The 18127-nt window shown below is 40.4% G+C and overlaps 1 protein-coding gene across 1 annotated transcript in view; it reads left to right on the top strand.

The window, feature by feature from the left end:
- The window catches only part of LOC133081771 (uncharacterized), a 136268-nt gene that overhangs the window by 76110 nt on the left and 42031 nt on the right, over nt 1-18127 (top strand). Inside the window, exon 5 of the mRNA XM_061178135.1 lies at nt 2438-2523. Within this exon, the coding sequence (XP_061034118.1) occupies nt 2438-2510 (73 nt within the window). The 3' untranslated portion in view covers nt 2511-2523. The remainder of the gene's footprint in view (nt 1-2437; nt 2524-18127) is intronic.

The raw sequence follows: 18127 nt of genomic DNA, 5'->3' as shown, positions 1-18127 counted from the left end.
GCTTCATCATTAATGTTGGGTGGTGCTGGAGGCCCACCTCTCCACTGGGACCTGCTGATGGGAGCAGACGGGAGAGAAAAGGAATGCCTGCTAGCCCTGTTTCACACCACCTTATTCGATCTTGTTGCTACTGGGTTGCTGTGGAGATTCAGCTTCCTACTGGACCATGCTGACACAAGAAGCAGGAGAATAGTGGATGGTGTAGCGCTGACTAGATCTGATTAGCACCACCTTGTCCAGTGTCATTGATGCCAGATGGGGGTGGATACTTAGTTCCCCACTGCTGGGCCCTGCTAACACTTGGGATGGGGGGAGACCAGAGTACTGACTAGCTTCATTTCTCACTGCCTCATTAAGTTCTCTTACTACCCAGTGGGGATGGAGGCTCAGCTCACTGCTGGATCTGCTGATACTACCCTATGGGGGGGAATCAGAGCACTGCCTGCTTCCTTGCACAGGGATAGAAGCTCAGCTCTCTGCTCAGCCCCATCAGTACCCCTGCAGGGGAATTAGAACACCACCTGCTTCTGCCAGTGGGGCTTGGAAGATCCCACATAAGGAGGGGTGCTTTTTTTCTGTTGGTTGGTTGGAGTAGTGCCGGTATTGCCAAAAGAGTTTTCTGTTGTTTTGCCATCCTTTTTCTGGTCCCTCAACTAGGGGTACCCAGCTTTTCTTGAAGCTTTTTCTTCTATCTGTACCTGTTGGCAGTTCTCGGTTGGAGGTTTCTACCGGGCCCTGTCTGGGATATAAGGGAGGCAATAAGGAAACCCAGGGATCTCCCCTGCGTTGTCATGTTTCAGGTCTCTGGGAAGTTTGACTTCTTTCCACCTTTCAGAGTCTTCCTAAGCTTGTTTGTTGTGTTACAGCCAGGATTTCTTAGTTGTAAGGGGAAAGCCCTGGGAGGAATGAGGCGCTCCATCTTGGCCCAAACCAGAAGTTCCTTGTATTTCTTTTTAATATAGGAGTAGAGAAAGCTTTTCGAACTGACTCAACATTTAGAATCAATCAATAAAAGATTAATACATTTTCTTACGTTAAAAACACATAATCGTAATCAGATGTAAACCTGGAGAAAATATTTGACATGTATATGACAGACAAAAGATTAATTTCCCTAATAAATAAAGAGATCTTAACAATGAAGATGAAAAAGTCTAAAATCTTGATAGAAAAAATTGTCAAATGGCAGAGTTCGCAGAGAAATGCAAATGAACATTTGAAAAGATGCTTACTTTCACTCACAATAATAGGAATGCCAATTAAAACTACACTGTTACCATTTTACCAAAATCACATTGGCTAAAATCCTCAAGTTTGACAGAACACACTGTTGACAGGCCTGTGAAGAAACAAGTACTCTCATACGTTGCTGGTGGGAGTGCAACATGGTACAATTCCCAAGGAAGGGAATTTGGTTTATCTAACAAAATTATACTTACCCCTTGACTTAGCAATCTCACTGCTAGGAATTTACCTGGTAGGTATGCTTCTATAATTATGAAGTAATAAATGCACAAGGTTATTTATTGTGGCATTATGTTTAATAATGAAGACTGGAACTCTGAAATGCCCACCAATAAAGGACCTATTGAATAAACAAAGGTATAGCCTCGTAATGAAGTATTATACAATTGTATAAAAAGAATGAGAAGATGACTATGTACTGGTATGGAGGTTATTTTGCTAAAAAGATGTGCAGAGCATGTATATAGTGTTTTATCTTTTGTATATGAAAGAAGGGAAGTAAGAATATGTGTATATGTTTGCTCTCCCCTCCCCCCAAATACCAGAAACTAATAGAAATAGTTACCTGTAGAGAGCTTGGAGAGGGGCTGAAGAGGAGAGAATAGGAATTGGAGAGAGATTTCTCTGAGTATGCCTTTTTATATAGCTTGACTTTTGAAATATATAAATGTTTAACTTCCAAAAAATGCAATGAAATAAAAAAGAAGACAAAGCAAAGCCTAAAATTGGAAAGAAACGAATAAACCTGACTCTATATCAAAGGTAACAGAATTGCTCAGAGACAAGAATTATTTCAAATAATTTATGAACATAGTATTTCAACTGTACTGAAGTCAAAAAGAAGTGAAAAGAATCTTAAATGTTACTTTGTAGTTTTATTGTTAGTGGTAACATTGGTATTGAAATTTTGAAACTCATGTAGGTGTATGTTTGTATTATAGATAAAGCAAATAAGTAATTATGTTAATTATATATAAAACTAAAATCTTTAGTATAATAGGAAATAAATACATGTATATAATAACTTTTGGAAAAACCTTATAATGTTAAATTTGAATGGAAAATATCAGTATGATCTCATGATTAATATATATCATGTATATCAAGCATGATATCATGATTAATATATATATATATATAATATATAAGTTATTTTATATATAAAAATATAAAACGTATATGTATTTTTCAGGACCAGTGACATAATTTGTGTGGCCCAGTGCAAAACGAAAATGTGGGGCTATTTGTTCAAAAACCAGGAATAAAGTGCCATTAAAGGTAAAACATAAAGGCTTTTCCTTTCTTCTACAGTCTCTCACTCACTCAACTTGTCATGGTGTTTTTTATCTGCTATTTAATGGTGTTCTAAGTAAAGAAAAATTAAAATTTTAAATTGTTAGCATGAATTTTACCCTTAGTCTTTATATTGTGCAATGTCAGTTTTAAAAGCAAATGTAAGAGCATTTGACTTGCATGTGGAATAGCTGAAACGTCACAATTTGTATTTTGTGACTTATCCTGGAGACTGTCTTGAGCTGGCCGGAAGAGACTAACACAAATCAGGTTTAGGAAGTGCGAAGGAAGAAGAAAAGGTATCCCTTTGCATGGGATACTCAGGAGTGCAAGTACAGGTGCTCCCAGGCCCCCAGGGGCCCTGCCCTGTGACAATGGGGCATGACTAATGTGATATGATGTACACCCCGGGCCAGGGGCAGGGAAGTCAAGCCAGCCATTTCCCCTTCCCATGGGCCTGCTGCCCCAACTCAACAGCTAATGGGAGACCTCCAAGCATATTGGAACCTTAGTGCTGGGATACACTAGTGATCTGGATTGGTGGTGGGGGAGAGGCTATCCTTGCTTGGTCACCTGCTAAATGTGATGTGGCACTGCTAACCTGGGGTGGGGACACCACCACCATGCCTTGTCCCAAGATGTTGTGGGGCAAATGCACCCAACCCTGACCTTCCCTACACTCATACCCAGGCTCCCATTCGGGACAGAGGGCAACCAACAGTGGTTGCTAGGAAGGGTTGGAGATGGGGAGGCTGGGCAGGGCCCAGGGCACCAGGAGGCACGGGAGCAGCCCCTGGGAACCTGTCCTGGGGACCTAAGCATGAACTGAGGCTCCAAGCCCCGGCGCATGCTCCATTATCACATTGGACTCTACTGACCAAATACAAAGATAAAGATAAAATTGCAAATAATTTCAAGACAGTGATTACAGAGTATTAAATTCCAAGCACACGGCCCTTCTGGGCATGAGTGCCTGTGTGACTGTACTGGTAGCTTGCCCATGAAGCTGGCCCTTCTATTTCATAGTGCTGTTCACTTCTCTGGTCTAGAAACAATGACATCCCAATAGCAATAAGCTTACATTGAAACCAGATCTTGGTTTCTAAATTCCCTAATAAAAGGACACAGTGCTTCTTGGAGAAATGGCTTATTTCTGGCTTGGTACAGACAATATATAAGGTGAGGCTGGGGCTTCTTATGCCGGCAATTAAGAAAGCACCAAAAGACCAATGGGAACAGTTGAGCATCAAGAAGAATAATGGATGCCTTTGTGTATGATGATTGAATAAATCAAAACCATGAGTATCATGAGTCCATCATGACACTCAAATGAGAGAAAAAACTCATTAGTGATTGGTGATGACTATTATACAAACACTTTATTCTGAAAATTGGCAACCAAAGGAAAGAGTTAAGCGTTTACCCCGACTTTTAAGGAAAAACTTGTTTGTCTCCATTTGATTCTTCTTTATAGAAGAATACCAGCTAACAGTTGCAAATGAATTTTTACAATAGCATCATTTTGGCATCTTCCAAGAATATAATCCATTCAGGCAAGGATCATTAAGGAATGCTAAAACAATTGGGTGACATTGATGGAGGCCGTATACTTATGTGGTACCTAAGTATCACCCCTCAAGTTCCTTTTTAATTACAAAGAGAAAAACTTAGCTTGGTTGTCATGACCTTAACCCTGTGATCACAGTTAACACCACTTACAGTGAGGTAGACTGAGGCTATGTGATGTAATATGATGTGATGCAATATGAAGACCACAGTGTCACCTAGGTAGCAGTCTTGCCAAAAATGTTTAACCTGAATCTAATCAAGCCTCTAGACCTAACATCCAGTTTATAGGTATAGTAGTTTACTAGGCTGCCATAACACAGTACCACAAACTGAGTGGCTTAAACAACAGAAATTTATTATCTCACAATTCTGGAGGCTGGAAGTGTGAGATTAAGGTGTGGGTAGGGTTGGTTCCTTCTGAGGGCTGTAAGGATCTGTTCCATGCCTCTCTCCTAGCTTCTGATGGTTTGTTGGCAATCTTTCATCTTCCTTGACGTGTAGAAGCATCACCTTGATCTCTGCCTTCATGTTCACATGGTGTTGTCCCTGTGTGCACATCTATCTCCACATTTTTCCTTTTATAAGGACACCAGTCATTTTGGATTAGGGACCCACCCTACTCCAGTATGACCTCATCCTAACTAATTACGTCTACAATGACACTATTTCCAAATAAGGTCATATTCTAAAGCACTGGGGGTTAGGGCTTTATAGAGGAGGAAAAATAAATTTCCCTCTACCTTTCTACGTTCTTGGCTGAGACCTCCCTGTAATAAAAAGACAGATTAACAGGAGAAAAACAAACAGAAGTTTAAGAACATGTATACTGCCTATTTACATGGGAGAGACCCAGGAAAACTGAGTAATCCCCACAAATGGCTCAAGCCACCACCTTAAATACCATCTCCAGCTAAAGACAAAGACAGATGGGAGGACTGGGGAAGCAGTTATGGTAGGCTACCAGGAAAAGCACAAGGAAAATGAAGTAAAAAAGGGTATGGTTGTTATGAAGATTTGAGTCCATGCCTTCTCCACTGATAAGAGTTTCCAGAGATTTAGTCATCCTCTCTTCCTGGTACAGAGAGGGAGATACCCTTACAAATGGAGACCTCCCTTATAAATGTAAATGTCCCTTACAAAGAGTAACTTCTACTCGGTTTTCAGAGCTTTTCCTATGTCTGCTCTTTCTTAAAAAATAATCAGCCAAAAATAATCCTTATGCCAAAGAGGCAGATTTTAAGTTGACAAATTCTGCACACCTTCAGCTTCAACATATGATTTCAGGGGACAGACACAATTCAACTCATCACAACAGGAAATCTAGGAGAGAGAAGAACAAGTTAAATATCACCACAAGGAAATAATCAGACAAGTCCAGAATGTGAGACTTCCTATAAAGTCTCTTCAAAAAGATAATGTCATTTAAAAAAAGAAGTAGGGGGACTATTCCAAAAAGACTAAAGAAACCAAATGTATGAATTGTGATTGGATCCTGGTTTAAAAAAGAAACTGCTATAAGACATTATGATGGAAATTGGGGTGGTTCGAATATGGACTGGGTATTCTAAGAGTTAAATGATACTATGGAATTACTGTTAGTTTTCTTAGGGGTGCTCATGCTGTGATAGCTATATATGAGAATGAACTCATATTAGGATATGCAGGCTAAAGTGTTTGGGGTGAAGTGTCATGATGTCTCCAATTTACTTTTATTTTTATAATGCAGTCTTTTAGGAATTTTATCTTTTTATTTAATTTTTATTTTATATTGGAGTATAGTTGATTTACAATATTGTGTTAGTTTCAGGTGAACAGCAAAGTGATTCAGTTATACATATATCCATTCTTTTTCAGATTCTTTTCCCATATAGGTTATTACAGTAGAGTTCCCAGTGCTATACAGTAGGTCCTTGTTGATTATCTATTTTATATGTAGTAGTGTGTATATGTTAATGTCAAACTCCTAATTTATCCCTCTCCCACCCCCTTTCCATTTTGGTAACCATAAGTTTGTTTTCTATGTCTGTGAGTCTGTTTCTGTTTTGTAAATAAGTTGATTTGTATCATTTTCTTAGACTCCACATGTAAGTGATATCATATGATATTTGTCTTTGTCTGACTTACTTCACTTAGTATGATAATCTCTAAGGTCCATCCATGTTGATGCAAATGGCATTATTTCATTCTTTTTTATGGATGGGTAGTATTCCATTGTGTATATATATATATATATATATATATATATATATATATATATATACCACATCTTCTTTATCCATCCTCTCTTGATGGACATTTAGGTTGCTTCCATGTCTTGGCTATTATAAATAGTGCTGCTATGAACATTGGGGTGCATGTATCTTTTCGAATTAATGTTTTCGTCTTTTCTGGGTATATACCCAGGAGTGGGATTGCTGGGTCACATGGTAGTTCTATTTTTAATTTTTTAAGGAACCTCCATACTGTTCTCCATAATGGCTGTATCAATTTACATTCCCACCAACAGTGCAAGAGGGTTCCCTTTTCTCCACACCCTCTCCAGCATTTATTGTTTGTAGACTTTTTGATGATGGCCATTCTGACTGGTGTGAGGTGATACCTCATTGTAGTTTTGATTTGCATTTCTCTAATAATTAGTGATGTTGAGCATCTTTTCATGTGCTTGTTGGCCATCTGTATGTCTTCTTTGGAGAAATGTCTGTTTAGGTCTTCTGCCCATTTTTGGATTGGGTTGTTTGTTTTTTTTTTGATATTGAGCTGCATGAGCTGTTTGTATATCTTGGAGATTAATCCTTTGTTGGTTGCTTCATTTGCAAATATTTTCTCCCATTCTGTGTGTTGTCTTTTTTTTTATTTATTTTTTAAAATTTTTATTGGAGTATAGTTGCTTTACAATGTTGTGTTACTTTCTACTGTACAGCAAAGTGAATCAGCTATATGTATACATATATCCCCTCTTTTTTGGATTTCATTCCCATTTAGGTCACCACAGAGCACTGAGTAGAGTTCCCTGTGCTATACAGTAGGTTCTCATTAGTTATCTATTTTATACATAGTATCAGTAGTGTATATATCTCAATCCCAATCTCCCAATTCATCCCACACCCCCCTTTCCCCCTTGACACCCATACGTTTATTCTCTACGTCTGTGTCTCTATTTCTGCTTTGTAAATAAGATCGTCTATACCAATTTTTTCAGATTCCACATATATGCATTAATACATGATATTTGTTTTTCTCTTTCTGACTTACTTCACTCTGTATGACAGTCTCTAGGTCCATCCACGTCTCTACAAATGACCCAATTTCGTTCCTTTTTGTGGCTAATATTCCATTGTATATATGTACCACACCTTCTTTATCCATTCGTCTGTTGATGGACATTTAGGTTGCTTCCATGACCTGGCTATTGTAAGTAGTGCTGGAATGAATATTGGGGTGCATGTGTCTTTTTGAATTATGGTTTTCTCAGGGTATATGCCCAGTAGTGGGATTGCTGGGTCGTATGGTAGTTTTATTTTTAGTTTTTTAAGGAACCTCCATACTGTTCTGCATAGTGGCTGTATCAATTTACATTCCCACCAACAGTGCAAGAGGGTTCCCTTTTCTCCACACCCTCTCCAGCATTTGTTGTTTGTAGATTTTCTAATGATGCCTATTCTAACTGGTGTGAGGTGATACCTTATTGTAGTTTTGATTTGCATTTCTCTAATAACTTGTGATGTTGAGCATCTTTTCATGTGTTTGTTGGCCATCTGTATGTCTTCTTTGGAGAAATGTCTATTTAGGTCTTCTGCCCATTTTTTTATTAGGTTGTTTGTTTTTTTGATATTGAGCTGCATGAGCTGTTTGTATATTTTGGAGATTAATCCTTTGTCGGTTTTTCATTTGCAAATATTTTCTCCCATTCTGAGGGTTGTCTTTTCATCTTGTTTATGGTTTCCTTTGCTGTGCAAAAGCTTTTGAGTTTAATTAGGTTCCATTTGTTTATTTTTGTTTTTATTTCCATTTCTCTAGGAGATGGGTCAAAAAGGATCTTGCTGTGATTTATGTCATAGAGTGTTCTGCCTATGTTTTCCTCTAAGAGTTTTATAGTATTCAATCTTACATTTAGGTCTTCAATTTACTTCTAAATAGACCAGCAAAAAAATGTATATACATACATAAAGCAAATATGTATGTACAGTGTGTATATAGATAAAGCAAATATACCAAAAGGTCAGCATTTGTTGAATTTAAATGGTGGGTATGTGGGGTGTTCACAGTACTATTTGTTCAACTTTCCTGTATGTTCGACATTTTTCATAATAAAATGTTGACAGCAAATAAAGAAAAAAGTTTTTTTTTTATAGAGAAGATTCTGCCCACCAACTCACATTGAAAATGAAAAAATTCAACAGGCTTAAAGTATAGAAGGCAAAAATCCATTTAGTGAAAGGGAGAAATTCGCCATCAGGGTTGTTAAACAGTTGGGCTGCTGCTTTCCAAGTGATTCCTTCCCTCGAAAGTCTTCATTACTGGGAGTTGGAAGCTAGAGTACAAGGCTCTCAATCAAGATGATTTGAGGGCCCCCCAAAGACCTGCTGACCTCTAAATATCTCCCCTGCTGGCTTCCCATGTGGCCTGAAATCCCTGTAACCTGGGTCAGTTCTTAGGAATAAAGTATTTTCTCACTATTCTGGGGCCCCCTTTTAAAATGCAAAGCTGGGAGGATGCTGGGGCCCATTAAGTGGGAACAATTGTCTTCGGAGCCAGTGCCCGCCCAGAGGCCCTCCATTCTAATAGCTCCTTTCCCAACCTCTTACCACCGCTGAGACTGGACAATACGTGCTCTAGGAAACTGAAATTGGACAATGTGTGCTCTAAGCAACTTCTTAGGTGAAGATACCATTTCAAGAAAGCTTACTTTTCGTGAATAAAATGGGGTGCATAAGGTCATTGCTGTTTTCACTTTGTCAACTGGGTGGCCTCTGAAAGCTTCTTAGAACACTTCAAAGGAAGCCTTCTCAACTCTTCCAGCCCTCCACCCCTTCCCTTTGTAACTGAATTCTTACTGACCCCGAAGCTTTTCACTGAATGAAGAGTTTCCAAGGGGTCTAAAAAATACCTGAGACAATTAGAGAAATGAAAACCAGGGGGTCAAGATGAATTGACCCTTGGCGGAGGATTTACATAAATAGGTCCTAACCTCTGGCTGTGAATAAAAGATAAATGCCCCATTAGGGTCAGAACCACAGTTCAAGGCCGTTCGCAGGGCCAAGCCTGGCTTCTCTGCTATGTCAGGAATTTCAGGAATGCCACTGATCATTGTGTGTTGGCAGAGCGCAGGGGGTTGCAGGCCGGATAACAGAAACCCAGCCCTGCCCACTGGGTGAAGCTGCAGCTCTCCCACGCAGCGATCTGCAAATCGAGAGCGTGAGAAACCTGCAAGTGGAGAGAGGAGCCAGAAGTAATGCCTTCGAAAATGGGACGGATGCCTCCTCCTGAAAGGTGACTAAATTCATGTTTTGGATGGTGGTATTAACCTGTAAGATTAGAGGGGAGAAAGGGCATGTCCCTGAGAAGAGCCAGTTTGCTCCCCTTACCTGTAGATCAGATGACCCAGTGCTAGCCTCCTGCAGCCTGAAGGGCTCCACCACGTTTCCTTCTGCTGCTACCCAATAAAGAAGTCTTACAAGGGTGTTAAAAGACAATTTTTAGAAAAAAGGTAAAATCGTGATCCTTATACAGACATAAAAATGAACATGTGTTAAAGATTTTATTTTACTCGTAGTAACTGAGGGAACTAGGCACGTGTTATAACTGATTTAAAAAAAGAAGCAGCCCAGATTTATAGGGAGTAAAGAATGTTGAAATGAATTACAAATGGAGGCACACGTTCCCCGCCCCCAGCCCCCCACCATGAAGGAGGTAAGTTGAACCAGACGGAACAGAATTTACATGTCTATCCCTTCTCTACAACTTACAGAGTTATGGAATAGCTCCTGTAGGAAACAAGTGCTTTAGGCAATAAAGTTTTCCCCTGAAGTATGAATTTTCTCTACAAGGGCAAGAAATTTTGCTTTCTACATATTGCCTTAAGAGAAGTGTCCCCTCTATCTGCTTACCTCTAACTCCTGCCCTGTCTCTGCGCTTCCCCCCACCCCCCAGAAAACCGTATACGTACTTTTTAACCAAAGACTGAGGTGGGCTTGAGAACCTTTGGCCAAAGTTGATTTCCCTCTTCCACAATTTTCTACCTTATTTTATTTCTTTGTCACATAAAAATACATAGAATCCTGGTTGGGTTGTTCCTTGGCAAGATGAGAAGGATGACGAAGATGCTGCTTTGCCCATGTCATCTTGCTCTCTGTCACACCTCTTGCACTAAAGAGAAATCACAAGGAGGATGGGAACTTGGGACGGAGAACCCACTTGCTCTGCAGCTGTTTTGGCCAGCAGATGCCTTAATCCTGATGGCCATTTTGGGCTTATTTTGCTGAGAGTCTCCAAAGTGACCCATTGCATCATGGAGACAAAGAGCAGGGATATCTTGGATTCTACTGCTTAGAAAGTATGTCTTTTTTCCCCCTGTTGCATCAAAGAGATCTGTCAAGCTTTCTAAAAGTACTAACTCTGTCCTGATATCTAAAGTAACAGATGGAAATATGGGCTCTTTAGATGGAACTCTTTCCCCAAACCTGTATCTAAGTGAAGAGGTAGAGATTCAAAACAAAACCATGTTGGAGAATTACTTCTCATTCCTGGATTTAATGTCTTATTTTTATATTGTTGCATAAGAAATCGACTCTAAAAAGCATCTGTTTTCAAATTCGGGAAATATTGTTCTAGGCTCATTTATTTAAAGACCAACAACTAAAAATGCCAAACCCACTAGCCCAGGCTTTGATTGACCACCCCCTCCCCCATTTTCCTCTGGAGCAGTGATTCTCGGGCCACTGCATGAATTTCAATCTATTATCTAACGAAGAACGTCAAGGCTGGTGATACTGAGAAAGCATGAGAGAAAAAAAGATATCACAGTGACAACACACTTCTGCAGAGTTACATCTGAAAGCAAATAAGTGACCTACTTACTGTTCTGTAAAGCACAGGGCAGATTCTCACATGGAAAAATTGCCCTCAGAAGTACATGTGAGACCCTGGTATGTGTAAAAGAATTTATGCAGGGCTGTCTTCACATTGGCATGCAGGTATGTGAGTGTGGGTTAGCAGACATTCCTTTCTGACTCATTACCCATTTTGCCCCTGCATTCCCCTTTCCTTAGTGCTTGAGGCACTTTTTTTCCAGATTTCCCTAGGCTGGGACAGAGATTGATGGTATCTTGGAGCTCTCTAAAGAGAAGCTGTGCCCCTTTGCACTTTTCTTTTGTGGCTAGTCATTAAGACTTGCTGCCAAGCTCTGTCATATGAGCATGGCACAGCTGCCTCTGAGCTGAGAGCTCTTAGCTGTCACAGGCTCTGGTACATGTAGACTCTCCTGGCAGTCTGTCAGTCGATACATATTTTTAAAAAATATTTAATTAATTTATTTATTTGGCTGCGTCAGTTCTTAGTTGTGGCACGTGGTATTTTCGTTGCCACGTGTGGGATCTTCATTGTGGCGTGCGGGATCTTCATTGCGGCATGTGGGATCTTTAGTTGTGGCATGCGAACTCTTAGTTGCAGCATGTGGGGTCTAGTTCCCTGACCAGGGATTGAACCCAGGCTCTCTGCATTGAGAGCGTGAAGTCTTAGCCACTGGACCACCATGGAAGTCCCAGTCAACACATATTTATCAACTAGACAGACAGTGAGACAGACAGTAATTTAGGGGAGAAAAACTTTTACTCTTTCCTCTTCTGTTCTATAGCTGGGACCTGCGAATTAAACTGACAAACAATAGATTCACAGGAGAAATTGATGTTAATATGTTTTACATTCATGGGGGCTTCACAGAAAAGAAGTGAAATCCCAAAAAATTTATCAGGCTTGAGTGCTTATATACCATTTTAACAAAGGGTGATAAACTGTGACTAGGTAAAGGAAAGGGGGTTTGGGCTCTCAGGGGCAATAAATTTTGGGAAGGTGACTAGGAAATATGTGGGGGAAATTAATGGTGGACAAAGGCTATTTAACAGGTTTGCTTATGCAGACTCATCCTGGTACCTTCTCTGTCTCAGTGATGTGTTATTGTCCTCTTCCTGGTATGCGAAAGGGGGACATGTTCACAAGGGAAACTTGCTTTTAGTCAGAGAACTCTTCTTGTGATTGCTTTTTCTCAATTGCCTTCAGTTCAAAATAATCCTTATGCCAAAGTGGCATAATTTGGAGTGTCATATTCTGATCCCCTTCAGTGAGAGGCATCAGAATGTTTTGCAGGGCTTTAAAATATAATACTTGTATCACTGGAATAAGGAAGTGAACTTCCTAGCATAGCCTAGAGATCCGGAGGCCGTGGTAGATGAGGCCAACTTCCCCCATTTGAGTAGAGGACTCAGAGGCCTGGGGGAGCCAAAAGCAGGGATGGGAGTCAAGGAGGAGGAGTTCCAGGAAGGGCCTGAGAAAGAGGGTCTTTGATCAAGCATTACCTGTAGGCCACAGCTGCCCCTATTGCCCCAAAGCTACATCCTGAGGCGGGATGAAGAAAAAGTCAAAGTTTAACATCTTACATTCTGAAAAGAGACTGAGGGAGAGAAGAAGATGGAGAAAGTAGTAATGAGATATGAACCCACTTTTGTGCCTCAAATTCCTGGGAGTTTCTCATTGGTTCCTGTGTCCTGTTGCTGTCTACCGTCTGCAAAGGAAAGATGAAATCGATTGCCTTGCAGGCATAGATATAATCACCAATGAAGGGGATGCTACCCTAGAACATGCTACCCTAAAATATGCCATTTTGACATAAAGATGATTTGAGTTGAAGGCAATTGAGAAGCAGCAGACACAGGAAGAACTCCCCCTTTCTGCCTAAAAGCAGGGCATAATTTCCCATGGTAAAAGTGACATAAACTTCCATTTGTAAAGGTATCCCCCTCTTCTATACAAGGAAGAGGACAAGACTCTTATCAGAGAGCAACTTGAGTCTGTATAACAGATCCTACTGAACAACCCTATCTACCATACATTTCCTAGTCACCTTCCCACAATTTACTGCCCCTAAGAACCCAAACCCCTTTTCCTTGTCTAATCATTTCTCCACAATTTATTGCCCTTTGTTAAAAGATCTAACTGCCTTTGGGTTTCACTTCGTTTCTGTGAAGCCCCTGTGCACATAAAAATATTAGCATCGATAAAGAAACATATGCCTTTTCTCCCGTTAATCTGTCTTTTGTCAGTTTAATTCACAGGCCCCAAGAACCGAGCCTAAGAGGGTAGAGGAAATTTTTCCTCAGCTATACCACCATTAGTATTCCTTTGTTTGACTTTGTTTGATTGCTCAGGAAACGAGTTATTGGATTTCTTTCCCCCTGTTTCTATTAAACATATGGTTTACCATTGTGCTGGCTGAGTAGCAATTAGAGATCTCCATAGAGCCTCCTCTAACATGTTGCTTATTCTGGAAGACAGCTGGTAAGACCCTCATGACCATGTGTTTAAAGTGTGCTGCCCTGAGGGCTGCTGCTTTGTACCTTGGCAGTGTTGCCTTACTGAGTCCCAGCAGTCCAGGAAAATTCCTTGGATTCAGACTTTCCCATTATTCTGGAAAATTCATTTTTTCCTTTCTCACACATGGGCCTGCTTAGACAGAGTGACTATAGACCACTGATTATAAAGTCATGGTCAATTAAAGAAAATGACTTCTCCATTTCATGCCTTCTGGGTTAATAACAGAAGCCCAGGGACTCCTGAGGTGTCCGAGGGAGGCAGTAGGCTAGTCTCCCAGTGAAACCAAGTAGAGAAAAGCAAAGAGAGGAATCATCAGGGGGGCTGTTGTTTGAATTTTATGTTTGCAATTTAATTCTATAAATCAAATAAGGGAAATTCACACTGGTTCTGTATAGCACGTGATAAACCACAGCATTGCTACCAACAACTTTTTTCTCTCTTTATGATCAGTGGCCTCAGCAAAAGTGCATATTTTGAGTTTTGCAATACCTGCCACATAAGTTGTAAAGAAGAGGAGTTTTTCACAGGCTAAAGAGATATAAGGAAAGCAGCAAGATCTTATATCTGGAACATTTCTGAGGGGTATATGTTTATTAGAGTATCCAGTTATTCTATGACTAACTTCATTTTCTATGGTTTTTCTTAAGAAAACATTTGTGGAAATATTCAATTATGATCACAAAGTACTTCTTGTGAATTATCTGTGATGACTACATTGATTTCCCCTGAAGATTTATACAGCCAAGATGTTTGAAAGCTTGGACATCATCTCCTCTGACATAAACAATTTTCTGTGAAACCTTTCCATGTTAACTTGTAGTACCTGATTCTCAAGCCTGATATACAATTAATGTATTCTCTTCTCCCACAAAATGTGTTTGTCACTGTTTTGCTGTTATCCTCAAAGTATACACTTTCTTCTCCTAACCGTGGGCCCCAAATCCCACACAATGAGGGCGAACCACAGAGTAGCAGAGAGAAAAGAACATTGCTTTTCTTCCATGAAGACTTTTCATCCAATTCCACTTCTCTGTTCTGTGGATACTATTTGGTGTTGGGGAAATAGTAGCATTCACAATTTGGTCTTCTAGATTTAATTTATAGCTGCTTCAATTGGTGCCTTAAAAAAAAACACCTCAAAAAAGCAAAATGGGATGCCCTAAATGCTGGGTTTTCTCCTCCTTTGGCCCAAGGGGTACCCAAGGCTCAGTGTATATTCATCATCACCAAAATATTGCCTTGTAGATATTTTTGAGAGCCAGAGATGAATTTATAATGTTTTACAGGCCTGGTTTGGAGCTCTATGTCCTTTTCCTTTTTGGTAGTCAACTTGTTATATCTGTGATGAAAACAGTTACTGTGTGTGCGTAAGTACATTCAGAACCAGAAACCAACAAAAAATCAAGATTCCAATAACTCAGGAGAACCTACCAGATTCTGACCATCTGACAGTCTCATCTCGACACCTCCCAGTCTTCACTGATCAGAAAGGTGATCGAAGCCCTGAGCTCTTGATTTTATCACAAAGCCCTTTTTCTTTGTGGGTACCTTGGATCTGGAGATAGAGCATCGGGCGATCAGATAAAGCCATGTGGAGGGCTGAAAGTTTGCTGGAATGATGCTCGGGGCACAGTTTATGCTGTTGGAGCATTTCCTGTGTGCACTTTGAAACCTCTGAACTCAGTTCTTCAAAGTGAGAGCTACCTTATTCTGTCTTTCCGCTGAACAATGCATCTGCCACTTATTATCTTGGTTTTTTTTTTGCCACCTCCACCCTAATTGACTTAGCTAACATTGATTTATCAAAGCAAAAGCATTGCCCTGACTGAGTCATAAGTTACACTTTTACCTGACATTATCTGGACCTTTGGAAATGAAAGCATGCAAATAATGGACGTTTTGTGCACGGGTCTACACACACGCACATATATGTGTCTTTCTGTTTGCTTCATTCATCATGTTCTCTATACTCCCACTGTTTTTCTCCTTACTCCCACTGTTCTTCTCTCCCCTCGCACCCCTTCTTACCCATAGTAGTTTCGGAGAGAGTTATGTTTTCTCATGAGCCAAAGGGTCATTTTTCAAGTTGAGCCCTGTTAACCTCAGTGACAAATGCTTGTTTTTCAGAAGTTTCCTCTTTGCAAAACTCTGTTTTTAGGACAGAAAATTTATTTCTCCTTAGAGAGCCGTTGTGGTAAGAGGAAACTGAAGCTGGTCTCTGGGTGTGTGTTTGTGCTAATTTGCTGTACAATCAAATGTGGATATAGGTCAATAAAAGCTGTTCTTTGATCTATTGCTGCAAAAGATTCATTGTAAATACATTACTGGATACGAGGGTTATGGCTGTGTAACTGCGCCTTGCAAACAGTGCCCTGTGCCATCCTTTAGCACGTGCAAGAAGTGAGACATCTGGCTTCAACCTGCCTGGGTTTTTTTTTTTTTATTGAGGTAAAAAACATAACAAAATTTACCATCTTAACCATCTTTTTTTTTTTATATTTAACAAATTTAATTTTTTTAACATTATTTTGGTTCCAAAAATACCCGGCATAGTGGTTAAATATAAGAGCTGTTGCATCTTAACCATTTTTAAGTGTACCTTACAGCGGTGTTAAGTACAGCCTCCCTGGGTTTTACTTTGCTGATTTATTTATTTTTAATGGGTAGCCACGATATCATTTCATTTCTGGGTATCCCCATAAAAGGATAGCATTCGGGCAGAGAAATAACCTTAAAAGAACAATAACAATAACAGCAACAAACAGCCACAAGAAGTGAATAAAACGAAACAAGGCCAATATTCCTACAGCTAACTCTTTTGAGTTAATACCTGTTATTATTATGTGTCTAGCACTGGCTAAGGCATTATAAAGAATGCAATGAGACGTGATCAGTGACCTCAAGAGGTTTACCCTCCTGTTATGGGATGAAGGTATCAGAGTAAATCACGTTCACTAAAATAGGAATCAAGGCTTCAGCCATATCTCCCTTATTCAGTGATTGTATATGGAGACACATTTCCTTTTACCCATAAATGCAGTCTGTGTAATTAAGTAGCGAAGCAGAGCAGCCAGTTGAAAAGGTCATTGTTTGAAGTCATAGGACCTATCTAGGTGTGACAAACAACCCATGGTGGCAGGGGATTTGGAACCAACCTCTGCTGAGGGCTGGTGTTGGGCCAGCGTGGCCCATAGGAATCTCAGTGGGAGAACAGGGAAAAGGCCTTGTGAGAGTGATGCGATCTTGACTGTGAATTTCAGGTTTCCATGGTCAGCCTCTAAGCCTTTCTTCTCTTACCTGCCTTGTGAGACTGGAGGGCAAACTGGGTTCGAAAACCAAAAGATATAACCGCTGCCCCCCAGATTGCTTGATTGTCAAGACAAATAAAAGAAAAACATTCCCCTCCTTCCCTTCCTTCCTTCCTTCTTTCCTCCCTCCCTCCCTCGCATTTTTGGAGATATGTCTGGGTGTGGGATGAGCCGTTGGGAAGATGTGGATCATGAAATCCCTAACACAAAGCTGGTGTGTGTTCCATGGATAAAGACCCCACCTCTCAGATCTCATTTAGACGACATCCCTGCAATGTTTACACTGCTTGCTGTCATAGGTAGCCTTCAAATACAGGCCATTCACTTAAGCCAAGTTGATCCTCTAACAAATGATAATTCATACGAAAGCACTTGTAATGTCTAATGTGCTAAGAAAATATGAATGGTATGGTTTCAGTTTTTATATTATTAAAATCAACCTTTAAATGTCACTTCTCTGCCGTTTCCTGTAAAAGCAGCATCACCCACCCTGGGTCCTGGGGGGAAAGATGGAGGAAAGGAATTGACTTTCTCTGGTTCACACTGGAAATCAAACTGGGCCCACCTCTCCTGCAGTCTGAGTCAGTGACTCTCATTTGCTTTTATTTTTTCTTGTTTGCCTTGACCTATTCTGCAGTCAGCACGTACATGTGTACAACGCCCCCACAAGCAAACGCACTCGATAAAGCATATTGCGCTACATCATTGCTATAGTGATAACCTTGAATCTGCTCTAATCTGTGAAAGAGCACATCATTCAGAACATCCCATACTTTATTATTAACAGATTACTTATGACTCACCTCATAAATGACCCCAACAACACCCGTGATTGTGACTCAGTGTTCCCAGCGTCAGTCTGATGCTCTGGCAACAGAATTGTTCTGTTTCCCCTTGCATTGACTCCAGTTCTGGGAGGCTTCCAGATCCTTTCAGTTCAATGATTTCTATTCAATTCCGCAGACATCGAGCACCTACTGTGCTCAAGTACTCAGCCTGTTCAGGGGACACAGACATAAAGCAGCCTCGGTTTCCACCTTCCTGATGCGCACAGTCTAATGGCGAGTTTTTTCCGTGATGCTGTCCCCAACTCCCTCTCTTCTTCTTCCATTGGTGCTTTCTGGTCC

This window comes from Eubalaena glacialis, chromosome X (genome assembly GCF_028564815.1).
Source record: "Eubalaena glacialis isolate mEubGla1 chromosome X, mEubGla1.1.hap2.+ XY, whole genome shotgun sequence".
Classification (NCBI taxonomy): domain Eukaryota; kingdom Metazoa; phylum Chordata; class Mammalia; order Artiodactyla; family Balaenidae; genus Eubalaena; species Eubalaena glacialis.
Note: the sequence above shows the minus strand (reverse complement) of the source record. Positions and strands in the feature narration are given on the sequence as shown.